This window comes from Girardinichthys multiradiatus, chromosome 20, assembly GCF_021462225.1.
Source record: "Girardinichthys multiradiatus isolate DD_20200921_A chromosome 20, DD_fGirMul_XY1, whole genome shotgun sequence".
Lineage (NCBI taxonomy): Eukaryota > Metazoa > Chordata > Actinopteri > Cyprinodontiformes > Goodeidae > Girardinichthys > Girardinichthys multiradiatus.
In genome coordinates this window covers 20,451,301-20,474,216 of record NC_061812.1, presented here as the reverse complement: position 1 = coordinate 20,474,216, position 22,916 = coordinate 20,451,301, and the positions used below count along the sequence as shown (strand labels likewise).

General features: G+C 41.2%; 1 protein-coding gene across 4 annotated transcripts in view; it reads right to left on the bottom strand.

The window, feature by feature from the left end:
* The window catches only part of cacna2d2a (calcium channel, voltage-dependent, alpha 2/delta subunit 2a), a 269,412-nt gene that overhangs the window by 106,452 nt on the left and 140,044 nt on the right, over positions 1-22,916 (bottom strand). For 3 of the 4 annotated variants that reach the window (XM_047346803.1, XM_047346805.1, XM_047346804.1), the window contains exon 5: positions 2,707-2,751. The exons of the other annotated variant lie outside the window; for it this stretch is intronic. In XM_047346803.1, coding sequence (XP_047202759.1) covers positions 2,707-2,751 — 45 coding nt within the window. The remainder of the gene's footprint in view (positions 1-2,706; positions 2,752-22,916) is intronic. 4 annotated transcript variants of the gene reach the window in all.

Genomic DNA, 22,916 nt, shown 5'->3' with positions numbered 1-22,916 from the left:
GTTAAATTATGCATAACAAAGAATATTTTCATAATAAAGTAGCATGTTTTAATTGCTCTTTGCTATTTTGGAAGGTGCAGCCTTTTTTTCAAAATACATACAGCATTCTCTATAATTACTGGCACCAATGATAAAGATGTACAAAAAGCCTAAAAATAAGGTAATCTATTATTGCAGTGGCATAATCACACTAAAAAAACTAAAAATATCAAAATCTTTAATTTAATAGATTTACTTAAAGTGTAGAGCTGTTTTTTGGAAAGGAGAACTCAACCGACTGTTGGATTCAGGAAGGGTGGTGTTTAGTCCTGGCATAGGGGACCAGATCGTTACCCTTGGGGAAGTGTAGAAGGGGTCAAGGGATTCTCCAGTCTACATGGGTTTTATGGATCAGGAGAAGGCTTAGAACTGTTGCTACAGGAATACAGGGTGCCACGGATGCCTTTAAGGCCTTTCTGGTCCTTGTACAACCAAAGCAAGAGCAGTGTCCACGTTCTATGCCCACAGTCAAACTTGTTTACAGTGCAGTTTGGACTCTACCAGACTGCCGTTTGTACCATATCCTGTTTTTAGGGTTCATGGACAGGTTCAAACAGGTGCAGAAGATGTGTTTCTGATGATACATTTAAGAGTCAATCCTCGAGAGCTGCTGTCCTGCATGCTGTGATCTTTTCCTCTTTTAACACAATGGAAATATGAAAATTGTAGCTCATTAACAAGCTTCTGCAGAACTTGCATGTACATATCTAAAATATGCAAGACACTGCCCTCTTCAGGAATGGAGTTGGACACCCCTGAGTTAGACCATGACCTTCAGCGTCTACAGAAGCAGTTTGCAGTTGAGAGTTCGCCGTCCAAAGTCTTAGAGCATGGTTCTCAACCCAAAAAAGGTGGACTGCTCCCTTTAAGTTTAAGTATTTTGGTTTCTTGTTCAAAAGTGAAAGATGCAGCAGAAAATGGGAAAAAAACAGGCCATCAGTAACGCCAGTGCTTCTCCGGTCTGTTGTAGTAAAGACTGAGCTATACCAAAAGGGAAGCTCTTGATTTTGTGGTCCATTTACATTTGGACCTCACCTGTGGTCATGAGACATAGATCATGCCAAAAAGAATGAGATACCCAATAGAAGTGTCTGAAGTGAGCTTCCTCTGTGGAGAGGCTGGACCCAGCTTTAGGATAGGGTGAGGAGCTCCATCATCCATGAGTAGCTCAGAGTATTTCTGCAGTTCCTCAGTTTAGAAAGGAGTCAGTTGTGATTCTAGCATCTCTTAAGAATCTAACCAGAGTGTCTTCCTTTGAAGGTTTTTTAGGCACACTACAGAAGAAGAAAAGGGGCTATATATCCATTCTGGCTTGGGTTGTTGGGGAGAGACATCTCTGTGTTCCCTCCTTGAGCTGCTTCTCCAATGATCTAATGTTGACTAGGCAAAACATATGAACAGGTGGATAGATTTATTGTAAGGCTTTGTACACAACTTTACCAGGAATGCTAATAATTATGGATGGAACTGCATAATTTATTCAATATCCAAGAAGACTTGTCTGGTTACAAAAAGTTTCAAGATAGTTAATAAAACTTGAAACTGGCAATAAAAGTCTCTTTAACACAACAATGAACATCAGACATGCTCGGGCACATTACACTTTACTTTTATAACAAGGGCAAAGCGACAGGAGGATAAAGTAACTGGGTGCGGTGCACAAGAGGGGAAAAGAGCCTGCCAATGACTTACCTTACTCGAAACCAATTTTGTCTGACATCCTCTTTATAGTTCAGGATTATATTCAAGCATCAGAGCTTAACTGATGAGATTTACCAAATGAAACTGACTGGGAGGGTGACTGGCGGGGATTCAAAGAGGAACGACCTCTGCCTGACTCCCGCCAAAGGTTCTGGGAGGTTGTAAAGTTGTAGACGAGCGGGTCAAAGGTGCGTCACAGTCTCGGCCTCAGTGTGCCATGTTAATGATGACCGATGTTCTCCAATTAGATGTGCTGACAGGCCCTAAAGCCCTGTGTCATTAATCACAACACTGTCGTGTGCAAAGAGAAAAATCACACCATGATTTATTGCTCTTCTACTTCTCTTTTCTCACTCTCTGTCCCATCTTCTCCCTGCTCCGGTGATCTAAAAGGGATTCTTGCTTGCCTCCTTGAAACTTAATCAATCAGTGGGTGAGGATTCAAAGTGTGATCTATCCTGTGCAGAAAAAGTTTTTTTGTTTTTTTTTCCAGGCCTCACATGCAGACATTTCTTTGAATGGCATGAATGACAAAATTAGAAGAAATGCTACATTGCTGTTGGAAATTGTTTCATGACTTGTGTTTTGGTCTGGGGCACCTTGAAGGACAGTTCAGGTTGACTGCTAACAACGCTCTCATCCAGGGGACAAAGGCAACGCTGGAAATAACATCTGGGGGTGGACATCAGAATTCACCGACTCATGCATGTCGACCTGGCCGTGCTCCGTCACACAAACTCACCATACAGCAGTGCCAACTCACTAACGCACACAGACAGCGTAGGATCCTACGACCTGATGAAGGGCATCAACACCGAGAAGGCCAAGGGGAGGGGTGGGAAGGGCTTGCAGGAAGGGGTGAAAGGGAATGGGATGTGGATCGAGTGGGATTTTGTGGGAGGGTGTAAAGGCAGGCATACGGAGTGGGGAGAGAGGGGTGGGGATAGCAGTCCATACTGTACTCACATAGTCTGAATCCGCTTTGGAATCGTAGTATGAAATGGCATTTTCCTGTGCAGAAAAGAAGAGTAAGAAGAAAAGGTGATGAGAGAAGATATAGCTGTGCCTATATCAGGCCCCGACCTGTGGTGGTAAGCAGGAGAGAGAGAAAGTAATGGTTATATTCAATCACACTGTTCAGCATGAGAATATAATCAGCATCACAGAACACAGGAGGAGTAGTGTGATGTAAAATGATTGTCATGACAAGGCAAGATGTATAAAACTTGTGTTTAGAGCACAAGTTTGAATCTTTTCTTGTGCTGTGAAAAAATATAGTGTGAAATCAGATGGTCTGCAATGAAACCAGAGCAAGGTCCCAGCAACACTGCACTGCATTTTTCTCAGACTGATATTTTTTTCTGTCTCTTTCTATCGTAATATCTCCATCCAGGTGATTTTGGAAACTGGAAGGCGCTGACAGCATAAGCAATAAGCAATAATCAAAACATAAATATAGAGGAAGAATGTTCTAAACCACTCAAACCTGAGTGGGTTAAACCAAGTCTGCCTACGAGAAATGTTGCTGGTTGTTTTAAAACTGAAATGAAACAAAAAGTGCAGGCAAAGGCAAAAACTAATACTTTGTGTCATATCTAACCTTTTTTTATTTTTAAGATTTTCATTTGTCAGTGAAAATCTAATCCCAAATAATGGACCATTTGTACCATTCTTGAATTGCAGACAGGGACCGCAAAAATGTTTTTTTTTTTTATATTTAAGTTAATCGTTTTTTTTTGTTTTTTTTTCCAAGCCAAATATTACAGGAAAGCAGCTTTGAAACAAATATATATTAACTTGTAGAATCTTTGAAAGGTCAGTAAAATTTTTCTGTCCCCAGCCACAGAGGGTTGTTTTTGTAGTTACTTACCCACAAAGCAATAGTGGGTATGCAGAAAATAGGCAGCTATGCTGTTTTTTCTCAAACGCTTTGTTTCCATCTAAATGGCTACAATACAAACTGAGGTTTGCAAAATCTTCACTGTCGAAAATCTCAGTTTTTCTCACCCACAATTTAGTTTGCATGTGAATGACAGATGGAAACAGAGAAAAAGACTTCTTTGAAAAATATCTGTGTTAGTGTGGATAAGGCCTTCACCTCTAGCTTTTCTCCTCTGTGGGAGTTTTATCAACCTCTGCTGTTAGTGTTCAGTTGTGGTAAGTAGCTCCCAGCAGCGGGTACAAAAAAGCACAAAAAAATGAGAATGAAAATGTATACCACTGTGTTAAATTGTTTTGTTCCACTTAACCGCTTGAGTTTCCAGCCACCAGCTGAAGCTTCGGATTTAGATTTCTATGACCAAGCTTTTACACTTTGGCCACCCTAATACTGAGCATGTTGGCTACCCAGTCATCCTCTTTTCCCTCTCAGCTGGAGTCCTTATCACCTCCCAGGAAGGCATGAGGGTATACAATGGCTGCGGTCAGAGGGTAGTTTTCGTATGGACTGCCTCATTATCATGAGGAGAGATTGGCTCAGGATGCATTCTCAAGGGCAACATGGTGACAGCCGCGCCCTCACAGGTGGCGCTGCTGTCAGGGTCTGGTGAGGGAGGCCAGATTAATTTCATCCTTTGTTTTGGTCTTACATAGCTAAGACCTGTTCTTTACCCATTTTCCATTTGTTTCTGTCTAAGCATTACAGTGACGTTTGTCAGGAGTTATAACTTTCTTGCTTTTTCTCACTCTCTCTCTCACACACACACACACACACACACACACAGACACACACACACAAACACACACACGCTTGATTTAAGATTTCAAACTGTGAAAATGGACACTCTTTAAAAGGCTGATACATTACTCTTACTGTTTTTAATAAGTAAACACACTTGTCTCAATATGTCTTTATGTGTCAAGTAATTACATTCTATGCTTATTAGAATGCTTATTGCAAAACTATCAATACCCCTTCAACTCTTTTTATGTTTTGTCATGTCACAACTTCAAACTGCAATATATTGTGCACACACTATTGGATTTTACAATATAAACACAAAGTCGTGCATACATGTGAAGCAGAAAGGAAATGGAAATGTTGTTATCAATAAAAGTCTCAAGGGTGTAGCATACATATTTATTTGATGTCTTTTACTCTTTTACCCCTGGATAATTTCCAGGTAAGGTGGTGGTGGCATCATAATGTGGGTGTGCTTTTATTCAGCAGGGACACAGGCAACACTGAAAAAAAAAAAAAAAACTATTAGAGGCTGCAAAAGACTTGAGTCTGGGACGGGGGTTCGCCTTCCAGCAGGACCACAGCTCTAAACATAAAGCAAGATCAAAGCTTATTCATGTGTTTGAATGAGCAAGACCTACATGTAATTTAGAAACTGTGACAAGACTGGAAAATTTATTTTAGCAAAATAGCCCGACTATGTCAGTCAGACTGATACGGTTATTTTACAAAGAGAAAGTTTTAGTCTGTAGATTTGAGAAGCTAGTAGGAACCTTACCCAAAATACATGCAGTTATAGTTGCAGCAAAATGTTGTTCTACAGACTGAGTTACTGATTACGAATGCATACCACACTTTTCAAATTTTTACTTGCAAAATAAGTATAATTTTCCTCCCATTTAATTATTATGCTTTACTTTGTTTTAGTCAAACATGTCACATCCCAAATACATATATTGCAGTTTCTGGCTGTGATGTGAGAAAATATGGCAAACTTAAAAGAGATTTTAATACTTTTGCAAGACACTGAACTATATGGCATATTCTCGCTTAAAAATAGCAGACGTTGACTACATATATTGACCTTTGATATGGATGCATAATATTTGACTGCAACCATGACTAAGTATGCTGAAATTAAATAAACTTTCTTCATTTCTTTTTTCCTTAGAGAACGTATCAGAATACACATCAAACTACAATAATGGTTTTGGTGTTTTTTGTTTTTTTCTTTTGGTGTTTTTTTCTCCTGACAAACACGACATTCCTTTGTCCTTATTTTGGCTGGCAGTGATAAACTGAAAACAATATCAAAATACATCAATACACATCAAACCACAGAATATAATGGTTGTTATGATGGTAAAATATTTTACATTGAAACCAACAATTAACAGTGATACCAAGTGCAATATATTTTAACACTTCAGACTAAAGAACACTGCTGTGGGAGTGGTGGTCTAGTGGTTAGAGATAGGTATCCTGGTTCAAATCCCACAGCCCACAGCCTGCCACTCTGGGTCCCACAGCCAGACCCTTAGCCCCTGAATCCTCCCCGGGCGCTGCACAATGGCAGCCCAGTACTCCCTAAGGGATGGGTTAAATGCAGAGGATAATTTCTTTATTGTGAGATCAGTAAAGTGTAAATTATTATTATTGTTTCATTAAATATGTTAATGAATAAATTTTTACATTTGTCAGTGTATTTGGAAGCACAGCTCCTGCTTCATTTCCTTTTAAATTTTCAGATTTTCTCTGGGTTACTCTCAGGAAGCCACCCCCCACCCCTGCCCAAAACCCACTCTTGCCCACCCCTGCCCATCCCCACTAAAGACGTCACTTCTAAGGTCTTGATTGGGTCGTAGTGGCGATCAGCCACCAAGTACAGTCCCACAAAACTTAAAAAAGGAAAAGCTGTGTTCAAAACTGAAACTGACACCAACACAGGGCACAGATTGTATTTTGTGAAACAAGATGGGACAAAACAGAGAAAGAGCGGATTCTGCCTCTCTGAAACATATCCTCAACTTACCAGCACCTCCCTCTTCCCTCCAGCTCTGAAACGGATCAGGAGTGAAGATGGAAGGAAAGGAGAAGAGTGGAGGGATCAAGGCGGGTCATTCAGGGAGCAAACTGGGTAAGTTGGAGGTTAGGTTTAGGTCGGGCTGATATGACGGAATGGACTGAGTAAAAGGAGATGCATGGTGGTAAAGTGTGTAGTAGAAAAAAAAGACTGCCAGGGCTATAAATAGCCAATGCCTTTGATGAAAGAAGAGGAGAAAAAGAGGGAAAGAGAGAGGGGGGGAGTGTTGTGTCTGCCAGCAGGATGGATCTGAAGTTCAGTCCAGCTCAGACTGGTCTGTCACTTCTAAAGAGTTCTGTCTTATAGCTACAGAATTGCACCGCATTATTCAGAACAGCTTCCAGTAAAGATATTATTGGTTCTTCACATCCAAAGCACATCAGCATCTTTACACAAACAAATATTGGATACAAAAAAAGTGTGCGTCAGAGGGATGGTCCCTAGTTTCAGGCATTCATACTAACAGTTCCCGCATTTGATTAGTGCTTAGGATTATTGTTTTAATGAGCTTCTAACAACATAACCACAAGGTGGCGGTATGCACCAGGTTGTTTGCAAACCAGTATGGTGCCTTTTTCAGGCAGGAGGTAAAGTTGCACATGATACCCAATAAACTCTCTTGCCTCTGCATCATCAGAACTATTTCAAAAAATGAAAGAATATTATCCGTTGTTACAGCAACTGTAACACTGCTCCCTTGTGGCTAACATATGTTTTTTTGGGAATGTCACTGGTGTCTTCTTTTAAGATGTGGAAATCAACCAACTGGATATCAAAATCAGCCAGTTTTTAGCTTGATGGACAGTTACTGGATGTCTGGTGAGAAACTCAAAAATCATTTCTATTACTAAACTTAATTTTGTCTTCTTTTTAAAACTATAAAACCCTGTTTTACAGTAAATGCTCTCTCCCACACACACATTGGAACTTCGCCTCTGCTTCTACTATTAAAAAAAAATTACTAGCATATTTTTGTTCAAAGCTTTACAAAAACTAGAGCTGAAAAGTTGGTGACAAAATTCTGATTATTACATTCTTATAACAGCTGCTCCATATAGCTGCTTAGAGTTCTAAAACTGGAAAACACACAAACTGTAACAACCTGAATAAAACCTTAGCATTAGCAATGTAAGAATTAGATCAATGTGTTCCCACCATTTCCCAAGCGGCACACCGTTCTGCATATTTTAGATGTTTCACCTACATAGACATACATGGTTCAAGTAGTAGTCTAAAGAATGCGAGGCCTGCTAATTACCAACTAAATTCAATAAGATGTCTCAAAGCAAGGAAACATCTAAAAGCTGCAGGGCAATGGCAATTAAATACAAGGACAAATGGGCTTTGAAATAGGGTTGGATCAACAGGCTACATAAAATTTTATATCAGCCTTTTCTTAAGTCCTAATGTAGTTTTACTGCTTTGCACTGCGATAAACTATGAGCTATTATACTATATTAACAAAAACCACGCATTCGCTGCCTGCTTCTCAACAGTTTGATGGACCATCAATGACCTAAACGCCTATAAGTGATTCAGATAATAGCTACTGAGGTGTTAAAACCCAACAAGCCAACACAAAGCAAGAAAATATTGTAACAAAGAAAGATGTATTGTTATCCAAGTATTCCACATTAAACTGGACATCGCAGGTTTTTCTTAGCAGCCCTGGGTAATTTGTAGTTACTCATGAATGCAATCTGCACACACATGCACAGGCGGGATGGCTCAATGCTTGTGTTTCCAAAGCCACCATGACCCTGAGTCATGACCAGGGTCAGTACAGCCATCTGCTGCAGCTGGTCACAGGTCTCTCTGGGCAGGGGATTTAGGTTAAACACACATCTGATTCCAAATACATGCAGCAATTATCCTTCGTTGATCTTCTTACCTTTATATACATAAAATGTATGTCCTTATATATAAGGACAATTGCATAGAGTATTGATTTTACTTCTAAATATATTTGCTCACACATGCAATGTGCAAGAAAAGTGTTATCAGTAAATTAAATCTACGACTTAGAGTGAACCAACAAATACAACAAGGGAGACAAACACTGAGGTCAGGTGATGATCTCCTGCCCCTCCCCTGCATCAATCTTCTCCGCTCATCTTCTACACCCCCATCCTCTCCCCCCTTATCTCACTCTGCTTCCCTTCCTCTTATTTTGCTTCATCACTCCTCCTCCTCCTCTCTCTCCTTCTCCTCTCTGCCATGTCTTATCTTCATCTCTCTCCTCCCATCTCTGTTTCTCCAACCAGTCTCCTCCAACCAATTTCGGCAAAAGCAGCGGCGTGTAGGTTAGATGCCTAGCGTTGCTATAGAAACCGCCTCTCTGCTCCAGATTACAATGTGACTTTGTCTCCTTGCCACTACTGAAAATGTCTGCTCATTTGAACATCTGAGCAGATACATGCCACCCTGTCTCCCGCTTTGTTTTTCACTCAGTTTCACGATGAGATTGTGTAATACTGTTTTCTTATCAACATTTGCTACACATCATGTTAAAGTCATCAGTTGCTTACAGCTGGAAACTTAAAAATCCTCCTTCACAGAAAGGTTACAACTTTTAAAGCCTAAAATTGTAATCTTAATTCATGATTTTCTTGTGTGGGGCAACAATAGTGACTGAAAAATGGCCAACACACAGAGAAGGATGTCACATGTTGGGGTACATGCTATGAGTGAGTATAGTCACTAGGAGTGAACCTTTTGAATTTGAACTCCCTTGATGTGCAGGTAGAGACAGGTTGACATTTGAGTGTGTGACAAGCGCTCCATCATGGGCGAGGACAGATTACAGTCATATTCATATCTCCTCTGGACACCTGCTAATGATTTTATAATTACAGAAGACACTCTCTGCCTCTGCTATGCCCTGGGGTGTCCACACAAGCATGAACTAAAACAGCCAAACACACACAAACATGCACAGCCTCTCCCAGATAGTCTAGCAATCATTCCTTCCACCAGTTTACCTGATGTAAACTGACATTATATCAAACACAATGAAGGATTTCATTTACTGCTCTTCATTAACCCACACGCATCAGCCCCAAAAGGTAACACCCCACCCTGACACACACACACACACACACACACACACACACACACACACACACAACTCAGCTGGTGTGGAAATTCAGCCTGAAAATAAGATAAATTGTTTAACATTAGCTTGTAAAATTCTAAGTTGAGATGCATCAGAAATCTGCTTGGTGACTGGCATCGGATGCGTTCAGATCAGGTGGTCAGAAACTGCACAGTGCCGTGTACAGGTCCTTCTCAAAATATTAGCATATTGTGATAAAGTTCATTATTTTCCATAATGTCATGATGAAAATTTAACATTCATATATTTTAGATTCATTGCACACTAACTGAAATATTTCAGGTCTTTTATTGTCTTAATACGGATGATTTTGGCATACAGCTCATGAAAACCCAAAATTCCTATCTCACAAAATTAGCATATTTCATCCGACCAATAAAAGAAAAGTGTTTTTAATACAAAAAACGTCAACCATCAAATAATCATGTACAGTTATGCACTCAATACTTGGTCGGGAATCCTTTGGCAGAAATTACTGCTTCAATGCGGCGTGGCATGGAGGCAATCAGCCTGTGGCACTGCTGAGGTCTTATGGAGGCCCAGGATGCTTCGATAGCGGCCTTTAGCTCATCCAGAGTGTTGGGTCTTGAGTCTCTCAACGTTCTCTTCACAATATCCCACAGATTCTCTATGGGGTTCAGGTCAGGAGAGTTGGCAGGCCAATTGAGCACAGTGATACCATGGTCAGTAAACCATTTACCAGTGGTTTTGGCACTGTGAGCAGGTGCCAGGTCGTGCTGAAAAATGAAATCTTCATCTCCATAAAGCTTTTCAGCAGATGGAAGCATGAAGTGCTCCAAAATCTCCTGATAGCTAGCTGCATTGACCCTGCCCTTGATAAAACACAGTGGACCAACACCAGCAGCTGACACGGCACCCCAGTCCATCACTGACTGTGGGTACTTGACACTGGACTTCTGGCATTTTGGCATTTCCTTCTCCCCAGTCTTCCTCCAGACTCTGGCACCTTGATTTCCGAATGACATGCAGAATTTGCTTTCATCCGAAAAAAGTACTTTGGACCACTGAGCAACAGTCCAGTGCTTCTTCTCTGTAGCCCAGGTCTGGGGAATGCGGCACCTGTAGCCCATTTCCTGCTCACACCTGTGCACGGTGGCTCTGGATGTTTCTACTCCAGACTCAGTTCACTGCTTCCGCAGGTCCCCCAAGGTCTGGAATCGGCCCTTCTCCACAATCTTCCTCAGGGTCCGGTCACCTCTTCTCGTTGTGCAGCGTTTTCTGCCACACTTTGTCCTTCCCACAGACTTCCCACTGAGGTGCCTTGATACAGCACTCTGGGAACAGCCTATTTGTACAGAAATTTATTTCTGTATCTTACCCTCTTGCTTGAGGGTGTCAATAGTGGCCTTCTGGACAGCAGTCAGGTCGGCAGTCTTACCCATGATTGGGGTTTTGAGTGATGAACCAGGCTGGGAGTTTTAAAGGCCTCATGAATCTTTTGCAGGTGTTTAGAGTTAACTCGTTGATTCAGATGATTAGGTTCATAGCTCGTTTAGAGACCCTTTTAATGATATGCTAATTTTGTGAGATAGGAATTTTGGGTTTTCATGAGCTGTATGCCAAAATCATCCGTATTAAGACAATAAAAGACCTGAAATATTTCAGTTAGTGTGCAATGAATCTAAAATATATGAATGTTAAATTTTCATCATGACATTATGAAAAATAATTAACTTTATCACAATATGCTAATATTTTGAGAAGGACCTGTATGTTCTCTCTGGGTATTCTGGCTTCCTCCCACTGTCCAAAAACATGACTTTGAGGTTATTTTGTCTCTCTAAATTGCCTTTAAGTATGGGTCTGTGTGCACAGTTCTCTGTTCTATGTTTCCATCCAGAGTGTACCTGGCTTCTTGCCAATGACCACTGGAGAAAGGCACCTGCTCCCCCCGCCCATGCAAGGACAAGCATGTATAGACAATGGAAGGATGGTCGGAGACTCAAATGTTTAACAATTCTCCATTCAGTGAATGCAACATTTGGTGACATTATGGGAACAACACTCCTTGGCGTGTTTACTGAGTGAAGAAGACTCAAAGTTAGCTATTTTAAGTATCAATGAGATGTTTAAAAACCAAGTCGGATGAAGCGCAGAGAGTTAGGAAAAAATAAGATTTTATGTTCTACGACATGTCCAGACATATGGTTTGTTCAGGGTGGAAGACCACTTTTCCAAAAAAGCTACCAGCAGCTTAGTCTGGTATTACCAGATCATATTGTTTATACAGTCATAGTCAATAAATTAGAATATGCATTCTGATGAGGCTTGTTTGTTAGATTGACAGTACCTGAACATAACAACCTTTAAGCAGGTATTGATGATACATTTCATTAAGCCCACATTTCTGTCTTAAAAATGCATTTTTATTTGGTCAGATGTAATTCTGATCCTAAATGTTGTGTTTTCATTAGATGTAAGCCCAAAATCCTCAAAATTTACATAAATAAAGACCTGAAAACATCAGTCTGTGTGTAGTTAATCAATATAATGTTTCACCTAGTCAACGGATTTACTAAAATAAATTAACTTCAACATTCTTATTTATTGAATATGATCACCCGCTGTGATCTGAACACATAGTCTCACAACTTCCTCCAGGTCAACATGGACTTTAATTGTGCAGCCGCTTGCGCATAAATCAATTGTCCTGAGTAGGATTGCTACAGAGGCTACTGTCATGAGGTTTGCACTTTTGCTACGCACAGGCAACTTCTAGTGGTTGTTTTGATGTTGTTGTGGAGGTTGAATCTGCGCCCTGTCGCCATATTATACACTGGAATTACAAGCCCCACTTCAGCTAAAGTTTTAAAAACAGGGAACATTTCCCCAATTGAAGTTTGGAGAAGTCTGCTAGACTTTCTGAAAGAAGTGTTTCCTGATCTGGCAAGCACTCACCACCAAGTGGTCAGGGTGTAAACTGCAATCTGTCAAAATGACGGCTGGCCTTCAGATCTTTCTGTCACCATTTGAAAATTCTGTCAAAAACTGAAAATATTTTGTTCCGTGACCCCTGGTTTCACTGGAACATGCTTTAGGGTCCTAGGCGGACAATAAAGTTAAAAACAAAACCAGACTAAAATAAACTACAAATAAATAAAAAAATCCCAAAACCCAGATTATGGTAGAAGGTTAGACCTATGACATTAAAAGAATGGTTGCGAAAAAGTATGACTTTCAGTAGATAACATGAAGGTTAACTCCACAAGCCGTCGTCTTCCTCTTCATCCGGGAATGGGTCCCGGGGGCAGCAGACTCAATAGAGACACCCAGACGTCCCTCTCTCCAGACACCACCTCCAGCTCGTCCGGGGGAATCCCAAGGCGTTCCCAGGCCAGCCGAGAGACATAGTACCTCCAGCGTGTCCTGGGCCGTCCCCTGGGTCTCCTCCTGGTGGGACGTGCCTGGAACACCTCTCGAGGAAGGTGTCCAAGAGGCATCCAGTATAGATGCCCGAGCCATCCCAACTGGCTCCTCTCTATGTGGAGGAGCAGCGTCTCTACTCCGAGCTCCTCCTGGATGGCCGAGCTCCTCACCCTATCTCTAAGGGAGTGCCCGGCCACCCTATGGAGGAAGCTCATTTCAGCCGCTTGTATCCAGTTCATGGCCATAGGCGAGGGTAGGAACGTAGACCGACCGGTAAATCCGCTTCACACTCGGCTGCGAACCGCCCCTGTGCAAGCTGTAGGTTTTGGCTACAGGGGGCCAGCAGGACCACGTCATCTCCAAAAAGAAGAGACAACATCCACTGGTCCCCAACCCAGACCCCCTCCGGCCCTTGGGTGCACTTAGAAATCCTTTCCATAAAAGCACAAAAGTTGAAATCCTGTTCATAACTCCATCAGCATTTGTCTAAATTAATGAACAGGTACAACACGAAGCAAAAAATATTTTAAAGTGCTGTTCTTTAAATGTTCTTATAATAAAAATCCAAATATATTAATCATCTTAAAACAATGTTGTGAAAATGATCCACAAAATTCTCATTGCTGTCTCTCAACTTGTGTGCTCTACTCACTGCAGTTTTTCTTCCCATCACTCCTTTTTACATTACAGAGAACCCTTCTGCCAATCGTAAGCAGTCAAAAGGTAGAAAATGATGAAGCAACTCAGTTTAAGCAAGAGATTTAACCCACCAGGTTACCCATTAATTCTCAACCATAATTTTTATTGCTCATATACCAAACTGCTACCTTAGAACGTGCATTATGTTCAGTAGGTTATTACTGATATCCAGCTTTATCTGGAACACAAGGGCGTGCACAATAAAAAGACAGATTTCAAAAAAGGAAAAAAAAATAAATCACATGATTATCATCAAAAACTAATTCGCTCAGCTCATTTCCTTTAGTTTATGTGGCCAAGAGATATTCACCAGTGTGACAAGGTGAACTCATAATTATTAAATGGCTGTAAATTAATCATAGACATGTGAAAAATGTCAGAGATCTAAAAGCCCTTTAACTGTTTTGATCTTGAATTGTGGAGGTCATCTGTGAAGAGGATATGAAACCTTTTTATGCCGCTATGTTTCCAAGAAAGATAAAATCCTAGAACAGGTGCAGGTGCAATGCTTATTCACAGAATATGCCATGTTCTGCACTATTCTTAACCATTACTCTTTGCCTGAACCAGTGCAGTCTGAAGGCTATATAGTGAGTGGGCTTTCAAAACACCTTTGTACATTTTGTACTTCATTTGTTGGTTGTCCCAAATTTAGGCCACACAGGAGAAAGATGACTGGAGTCAAAGTGGACAACAATCTGCTTTGTGAAAGATGCACAACAATTTTGTGCTATGCTGCTATCAAATTTGAGTTTCTTTGGTCTTTTGTTTTTCATGCCGTGGCATCTTTATGATAAAATCTGCTCTGATGATGATCCTTTGAATCAAGCATTCAGCCAATCAAAAATCAATCTACACACAGCATCATCTACAAAATGCGATACAGATATTAGACGCAACTCCAAGCTTAATATTCTTGTTTCACTTTCTTCTTGAGTTTCCCTTTATAAACATTCCCTTTATAAACATTACTTTTATATATTTTTTTTCACAAATTTTAATCCCTACAAGGCCAGCTTGGTTTCAGTCCACTTTAAATAAAAGAGTTAACATGCTGTATGAGATCAGGATACACTTGTTGCTTAACTGGAGACCACAACTCAATTTGTTTCATTTTCATGAACACCACAGAAAAGCGTGTGGGTTGATTTTTTTCTTTGTCTGGTACTTGAATATAACATTGTGAAGTAGCTAATCTGCACTAGCAATAAACCCTTCTTCTGTGTGAACAATTTAAGTGAGTAAGGAACACTCAATTTCAGATCTAGACTACTTGATGTGTTTCTCACAAAGAAATATGTAGTACAGAGCTGCAATTTATTTAAAATAAATTTAAATTTGAAACAAAAAAGATTCCCTTATGATACAGTGAAGTTTTGTGATTTGAAATGTGGAAAAAGAAGAAGGTGGATGTTTAGATAATGTACCACATAGGAAGGTTTTAGAAATTAAAAACTGGGTAATAAAGAAAAAAATACTTTTAATATAAATATTTTAACATTTTGTGGTATACTTCAAAACCACAAGAACAAAAATCGACCAAACTATTATGATTTTTTGCACCTCATGGTTTTAAAAACTATGTGAAGTGTGTATTAAAGAAAGGGGGCATGTACTAAAGGAGGAGCCTGTCCATGCATATTTTTATGCAACAACTGCCACTGGTAACAAAAACACAATTTAAGTTTTAAGGACATGCCAAGGAAACATTATACATATTGTTTTATCTTCTTATGTATTAGCTATTAAACAGAAAATGTAAATGGCTAAATCTGATGTTAGCTGCTGACCTTCTTACAAAAACTGGACATTGGCCAAAAGACTCCACCTCTATTTGAGTTGCCATCTTTTAAGAAAATATGTGTTGTCTGACAGAAATGCCTGCGATTAATGTGAAGTCAATAAATAAAAGAACCAACTGGCCTTCTAAGAAATTAAATGGCTGGCCTGCAGGAAGACAAAGCGAAAGAGGGAGAGAGCGACTGAGCTTAAGTGAGACGCAGAAAGGAGTGCATGACAGCGGCCTTGGGCGAGGCTGAATCCTTTTTCTTCTGTTTGCTCATTGGCATGCTCTGCATCTCCAGGCTCTTAAGCGATTAGGGAGCTGCTGAGACCATGCCGTCCAAGCATGGCCCCATGCAGATGTTCATTTGTATGCCAATAAACAAACGTGCCCCCAGATTAAAGCTCCAATGCACAGTGCAAATTCAGCACAGTGAATGGCATTCTCAATGCTCGTGTCATCAGTGTCTTGCCCCCTCTTCAGACAGAGCCTTGTGGCTCATCCGAACTGCACGCTCGCTCGAATGACTCCCAGATGGATAGTCAAGAATCGCCAAGACCAAATGGGGTTGAATAAAGACAAGAACACATAAAATAAAAAGTAAATTTTTGTGAAAATAAATGCACAATTTTAATAAATACGGCTAAAAATGCATTTGTTATGTCTCATGTCCCCAACTTCACCCATCAGTCTGAAATTTCCAGCCTTTACTCTCTCTTTGTAAACATCCTGCAGGTCTCATTATTCCTTCTCTCTCATTCTCCTCCTGTTTTGCTCCCTCTTTTCTATCTCTGCTGTGCTGTCTCTTTCTTTCTGAGCCTGACACTTCCCCTTGGTAAAAGCAGTTAAATCACTCTGAATATTCCAATCCCAGGATAAGAAAAGGAGGCTTTGTCCTGCTGCACTCTGGGTAATGCTGTTCTCCATTGTTGGATGACAGGGCTCCATAAAGAAGAAGGTTTTAATGGTGATAGCATCTCCACCCTGCATGGACACAATGCCAGATAAAAACCCCTATCCAGCATGACACATACATGCCAACATCCCCCAAACAAGCCTCAATCTATGCAACACAGGAGAAGCAGGAAGCAGAAAGGTGGTGTAGCACAAAAAAGCAAGACACAAGATAAACAGGTCACAGCAATATGAATGCTATCACATGAACCCAGGGGGAATTGTTAGAGCAAATGCAATTATTACCCAGGTCTACCATTTTAAATATATAGCCACCCTGACCAGTTATTCACAATCTGTTGCTGAGTCTTGGTCTCTACATCTCATCCCCCTGCAGCCTTTGTATGACACAGGTGTTCCACTTATCTAGGCCAAAAACGATCCCAGTTTCTACTTTTCCAGATAAGCTGAATAAAGATTCTCATATCTCAGAGATTTTTTAAGCCATTTTACCTCTGCTAGTCCTGAAAAGTCAACCACCCCATCCCCTCCCCCGCCTGATGACCGAGTGCCCAATCAACAATCAGTGCTGCCCAAAGGAAACCTGTAATTTTCGACCCCGTAATCATTTCTATCAGATGCTTTGCTATCCTTCACAATGATTTGAAAATTTGAATGGCTGAGGGTATTTTGCTTTAACATATCTGCGGGCAGGCACCAAGGACAGCAGGGACACAGTACTGCACGAGGCACACTCTGGAACGTGAGCCACAACATAACCAGCATCTCACCACTTAGAAATGTATAACATAAATTACATGACCAAATGTAAAAAAGATCAAGGAGGGCATGCATATGAACTTTGATGAAATCCTATTCCTAATCTATATAGGTCTAATTTGTTGATGGAACCATTGTTGCCAGCAAAAGCAACTTTGATTCTTCTGTAAATATCTTCCACCAGATTTAGGAGTGTGTTCATAGTTAGATGAAACAGAATTACAGCCTCTAATTCACCCCAAAGCTGTTGAAAACGGTTGAGGTCAGGACTCTGTGCAGCCCTTTCAGGTGTCTCCACACCAAACTTTATACACATACAGCCATGGAAGTGACTGAAATACCAGAATCCAATGATTTGGTGGCGTGACCCAACACCTAATGTACACATTAAATAAATAAGATTCTGCATTCCGATGAGGCTCGTTTATAAAAGCATCTTTTGAAAATATCAGCTTTTAAGCAGATATTAAAACATACTTTTCATTAAGCCCCCATTTCTGTATAAAATGTGTTTTTATTGGTCTGATGTAATATTCTAAACTTATATGTTGTGTTTTCATTAGCTGTAAGTGGAAAATCAAGATAATCAACAGAAATAAAGACATCAGTCTGTAATAAATCTATATAATGTGTATCACTTAGTGAATTGAATTACTGAAATAAATGAACTTTTCAATAGTATTCTACTTTATTTATTGGGTCTGTTATAGTGAATACAGCAATATTATTTGTCATATCAGAATCAGAATCAGCTTTATTGCCAAGTTCATGCATACAAACAAGGAATTTGACTCCGGTACACTTTGCTCTTCGTGTTCTGTTTTTGCATTACAGAATATACAAATTTACAATTTACAATGTACAATATACACATATCTAATAGAAAAGGTGCATTTGCAACATCTGTATGCTGTTGTTCTGTACTCTATTGAATGTTCATCAGAGAAACAGCCTGGGGGAAGAAACTGTCTCTGTGGCGGCTGGTTTTAGTAAACAGTGCTCTGTAGCGGCGGCCTGAAGGTAAAGCTCTAAACAGTTTGTGTGCAGGGTGTGTGGGGTCTGCAGAGATTTTGGCAGCTCTTTTCTTGACCCTAGACCTGTATAAGTCCTGGATGGAGGGAAGGTCAGCTCTGATTATTCTCTCTGCAGTCCTGATTATTCGTTGCAGTCTGCACCTGTCCTGTTTTGTGGATGAGCCAAACCACACTGAGATGGATGAAGACAAGACAGACTGAATGATGGCAGTGTAGAAGATGACCAGCAGCTCCTGTGGAAGGTTGTACTTCGTGAGTTGCCTCAGGAAGTACAGTCTCTGCTGGGCCTTCTTTCGAACAGTGTCTATGTGTGAAGACCATCTCAGGTCCTCAGAGATGGTGGTTCCTAAGAACCTGAAGTGGTCCACGGCCAATACAGTGTTGTTGAGGATGGTGAGGGAGGGGTATGGGGGTGGTGTTCTCCGAAAGTCCACCACCATTTCCACAGTCTTGAGTGGGTTGAGTTCAAGGTAGTTCTGACAACACCAGTGTATCAGCCGATCCACCTGCTGTCTGTATGCAGACTCATCACCGTCCTGGATCAGTCCAATGACAGTGGAGTCGTCTGCAAACTTAAGGAGTTTCACGGACGAGTCCGATGAGGTGCAGTCATTTGTGTACAGAGAGAAGAGGAGTGGGGATAGAACACACCCCTGGGGGGCACCAGTACTTATTGATCTGGATCGGGAGAAGATGCTCCCCAGTCTCACCTGCTGCTGTCGGTCCGTCAGGAAGCTGTTGATCCACTGACAGGTGGAGGCTGGGACGTTGAGCTGTGTGAGCTTCTGGTGGAGGATGTCTGGTATGATGGTGTTGAAGGCCGAGCTGAAGTCTACAAACAGGATCCTGGCGTACGTCCCTGAGTGGTCGAGGTGTTGCAGGATGAAGTGTAGACCTAAGTTAACAGCATCATCTGCTGACTTGTTTGCTCGGTAAGCAAATTGCAAGGGGTCCAGCAGGGGGCCTGTGATGTCTTTCAGGTGCTTCAGCACCAGCCGCTCAAAGGATTTCATGACCACAGACGTCAGGGCTACAGGCCTGTAGTCATTTAATCCTACAATGGTGGGTTTCTTGGGAACCGGGATGATGGTGGATCGTTTGAGGCAGGAGGGGACCTCACATTTCTCCAGTGACTTGTTGAAGATCCTTGTGAAGATCGGAGCGAGTTGATGTGCGCAGGCTTTCAGGCATGATGGGGAGACGTTATCAGGTCCTCCAGCTTTCTTTGTTTTCATTTGCTGAAAGAGCCTGTTTACCTCTTCCTCGGAGATCTTTAGTGCAGGCAGAGGATCTGATGCTTTAAGGGAGGAATTTGTTCCTGAATGGGATGTAGAGGGGATGATTTGAGGTGTGAATGGCTTCTTGTCATGTCTGCAGTAGAAGCCATTCAGACGGTTGGCCAGGAGACGATTCTGTTCAGGAAGGGTGGGGGGGCTCTTGTAGGCAGTCAGGTTTCTCAGACCAGTCCATACAGCTGAAGTGTCACCAGTAGAAATGCTGTTCTTAAGCTTCTCACTATAGCTTCTCTTAGCTGCTTTAATCTCTTTCGTTAGTCTGTTCCTGGCCTGCCTGTACCGCGCCCAATCTCCACTGCTGTGAGCTTCTTCCATTTCTCTGCGCAGATTCCTGAGATGTGGAGTAAACCATGGCTTATTGTTCCCAAAGGTGCAGAAGGTCTTGGTCTGCACACACATGTCCTCACAGAAACTGATGTATGATGTCACCACTTCAGCTAGTTGGTATAAGTCAGTGGCTGAGGTTTCAAAAACAGTCCAGTCTGTGCATTCAAAGCAGGCCTGTAGCATCTGCTTTGATTCCTCAGTCCACTTCTTAACAGTGTGAACCTTGGGTTTGGAAGCTCTTAGTCTCTGTCTGTAGGTTGGGATGAGGTGGATTAGATAATGATCCGAAAAACCCAGAGCAGCCCTGGTACCAGCATGATATGAGTCCTTTAAAGCTAAGTGACAATGGTCCAGTGTGTTTTTGTCTCTGGTGGGACACTTATGCTGTCTGTATTTGGGGAGTTCATGGGAGAGGTTTGCTTTGTTAAAATCTCCCAGTATTATGATGAAAGAGTCCGTGTATTTTTTCTCCAGGTCTGTAATCAGCTCAGCAAGATGTTTTTCCGTGGCTGAAGTGCAGCCATGCGGTGGAAAATATGAGCCAATTATTATAAACGAGGAAAACTCTCTCGGTGAATAAAACGGCTTACAGATTATGAAAAATAACTCCAGATCAGGACTACAGGTTTTTCCCAGCACTTTTACGTCTCTGCACCAACCTTCATTTATATAAAAGCAGATTCCGCCTCCAGCTGGAAGTCCGGCATCAGCAATGCGCGGTCCGGGATGTTTTCACTCAGCCATGTCTCGGTGAAGCAGAGAACCGCTGATCCGCGGAGGTCCGTGTTTTTACCGGTGAGAAGAAGCAGCTCGTCCATCTTGTTGTTTAGAGAGCGGACATTTGCCAGGTGGATTGAAGGCAGTGGTGTGCGAAGTCCTCTTTTGCAGAGCTTTACCAGCGTGCCAGCACGCTTTCCCCTCCGCCGTTTTCGTCGCAGAATCCCATATAGAGCCGCAGCTCCGCTTGCCAGGAGCTCAGTGAACCTCGGATCAATGAAAGATGGTGAAAAAAAACCAAGAGAGGACTCTCTGATGTTGAGAAGTTCCTCTCTACTGAATGAGACCACAGGATTGTGGCCCGACACCACAGAACTGTGGCTCAAAAAACATAAAAACACACAAAATACAAAAACAAAGAGAGAGCGAAGCTCCGAGGCTGCCATCGTCGGCGCCATCTTGAATACAACCTGACATCTGTCAGGCTGTCAGAGAAGGCAGCAGACATTAACAGCCAAGAGCATAAACAGAAAGATATGTTGCTCAGATTTCATTTGTGACCCATGCATCAAATATTCTTCTCATCTGTCAATCATTTTCTCCTGTTCTTTTGCTATAAAAAGACCAAAATGGTTTAAAAACTTGCCCCTGGCCAGAAATGATCTGTCTCACATAATACTAATATCCAACTTAGAATCCAAACATTTTTTTATTGAAAAGGTTATCACCAGTCCATATTTCCTTTTTTTCATGAGTCTACTCTGACTGTACAGCCCAAATAGAATTAGGTTTACCCTTTAAAATGACATTTCATGGGTTTTGACTGTGTGGTGAAATGTGAAAACCAGGGTCTGCAACATGGCTCGCTGGATTTCTCTGACTATTGATTCCCATCTTCTGTGAGGCAGGGGATCGATCAGAGGGATTTGGACATGGGCGCCACTTTCTAAACATTCCCTCTTGGCAAGCAGGCTGCATCCCAGTTGGCCTGACTCCTCCTGACAGAAAGCTTTACTGCCAAACCTGAACTTTTCTTTCTTTGCACACTTTTTCCGTCTCTGCTTTATTCATTACCTAAAGCATCTTAGAATAGGCATCATTCTCACTGTACCTGCTGTTTTTACTGGGAAGACATATTTGACACCGAAATGAAATATAAAGTGTAGGGAAAAACAGAGGCAGCCACAGTCAAGGAGAAAAAAGCTCAGAAAAAGGGGGAAGAAATGTAAGTAGGGCATTTCAACACTGTCAAGCAACACTTAAACAAATTACAGAAGCTTACAATCAAGATACAGAAATTACAAAACTGTTGGGTCACCACAGCAACCAAAGGTCTAATCAAAGCTGTGATCAGTGTAGTAGCTGATGGAATGAGAAGAGAGGAGGAGATGATGTAGACGAGAGAGAGGCTCCAGACAAAATGGACTTTTATGCTTTAAATTGAATTCAGAAAGAAAAGAAAAACTTTGGTCTGTCAGCCTGTGGTATGAGGTTGATATAATACAATGACAGATAAAATGAACCATAACCAACATGGTGCTTTCACCTAACTGCAGAACTCAGAACTCAAATCTAGGAATGAAGTCACACTAACCTGACTGCGTTCTCGGTTCAAATCAGAAAACCAGTTGAATTTGCCAACTGTTGTGCTCTGTGATCAGGTGTACTATAACCACAAAAGCCAATAGCAATGCATTTCCAGTATTTTTCATTTAAACTGAAGATATCCTGATTAAATCCCAAGTCCTGGGGATCCAATCACGGCATTTTTAAATATTCTCTATCAGATTTCCAGACCGAACCCAACTCAACTCCTTTACCATTTTAGTACCATTGGTTGTGTGCAAATTGGGACGTTATGTCACCTGCACCCATAGCTTAAGTCAGCACGTTGTGCAGTTGCTTTTTCTTTGAGTGCATGGCTTGAAAACATAGCATTACAGGCACATCATTTTGATGAGCTAACATAGGTTTCCCCAACAATCTAAGCAAGACTTCTGTAAGTTTGGTAAGTTAAACTTAAGACTTTTAAGCCATTATGTTTGGAAATACATGAATTTTGGAAAACAATTTTACATGGTTTATACTTTAAACTTGAGGAACTTGGTAAAATTAATACATTAACTTTGTAAAATTATCAAGGCATTTTTTGGATTTGGCATACGAGTTAACTGATTTTGCACTGAAGCTAATTAACATCAGCACCTTTTACAACATGGCCTATACAGTGCAAATCATAATGATAACTGAAAACAGCTTTTAGCCAACTATTATTGGGTTTTTCAAGCCAGACTTCATTAAACATTCAATCTCCTAAAGAAGCTTATGGTGAATAAATTAATCAAATGTTTTTACTTAAAATACTCACACAAACAAAAATGT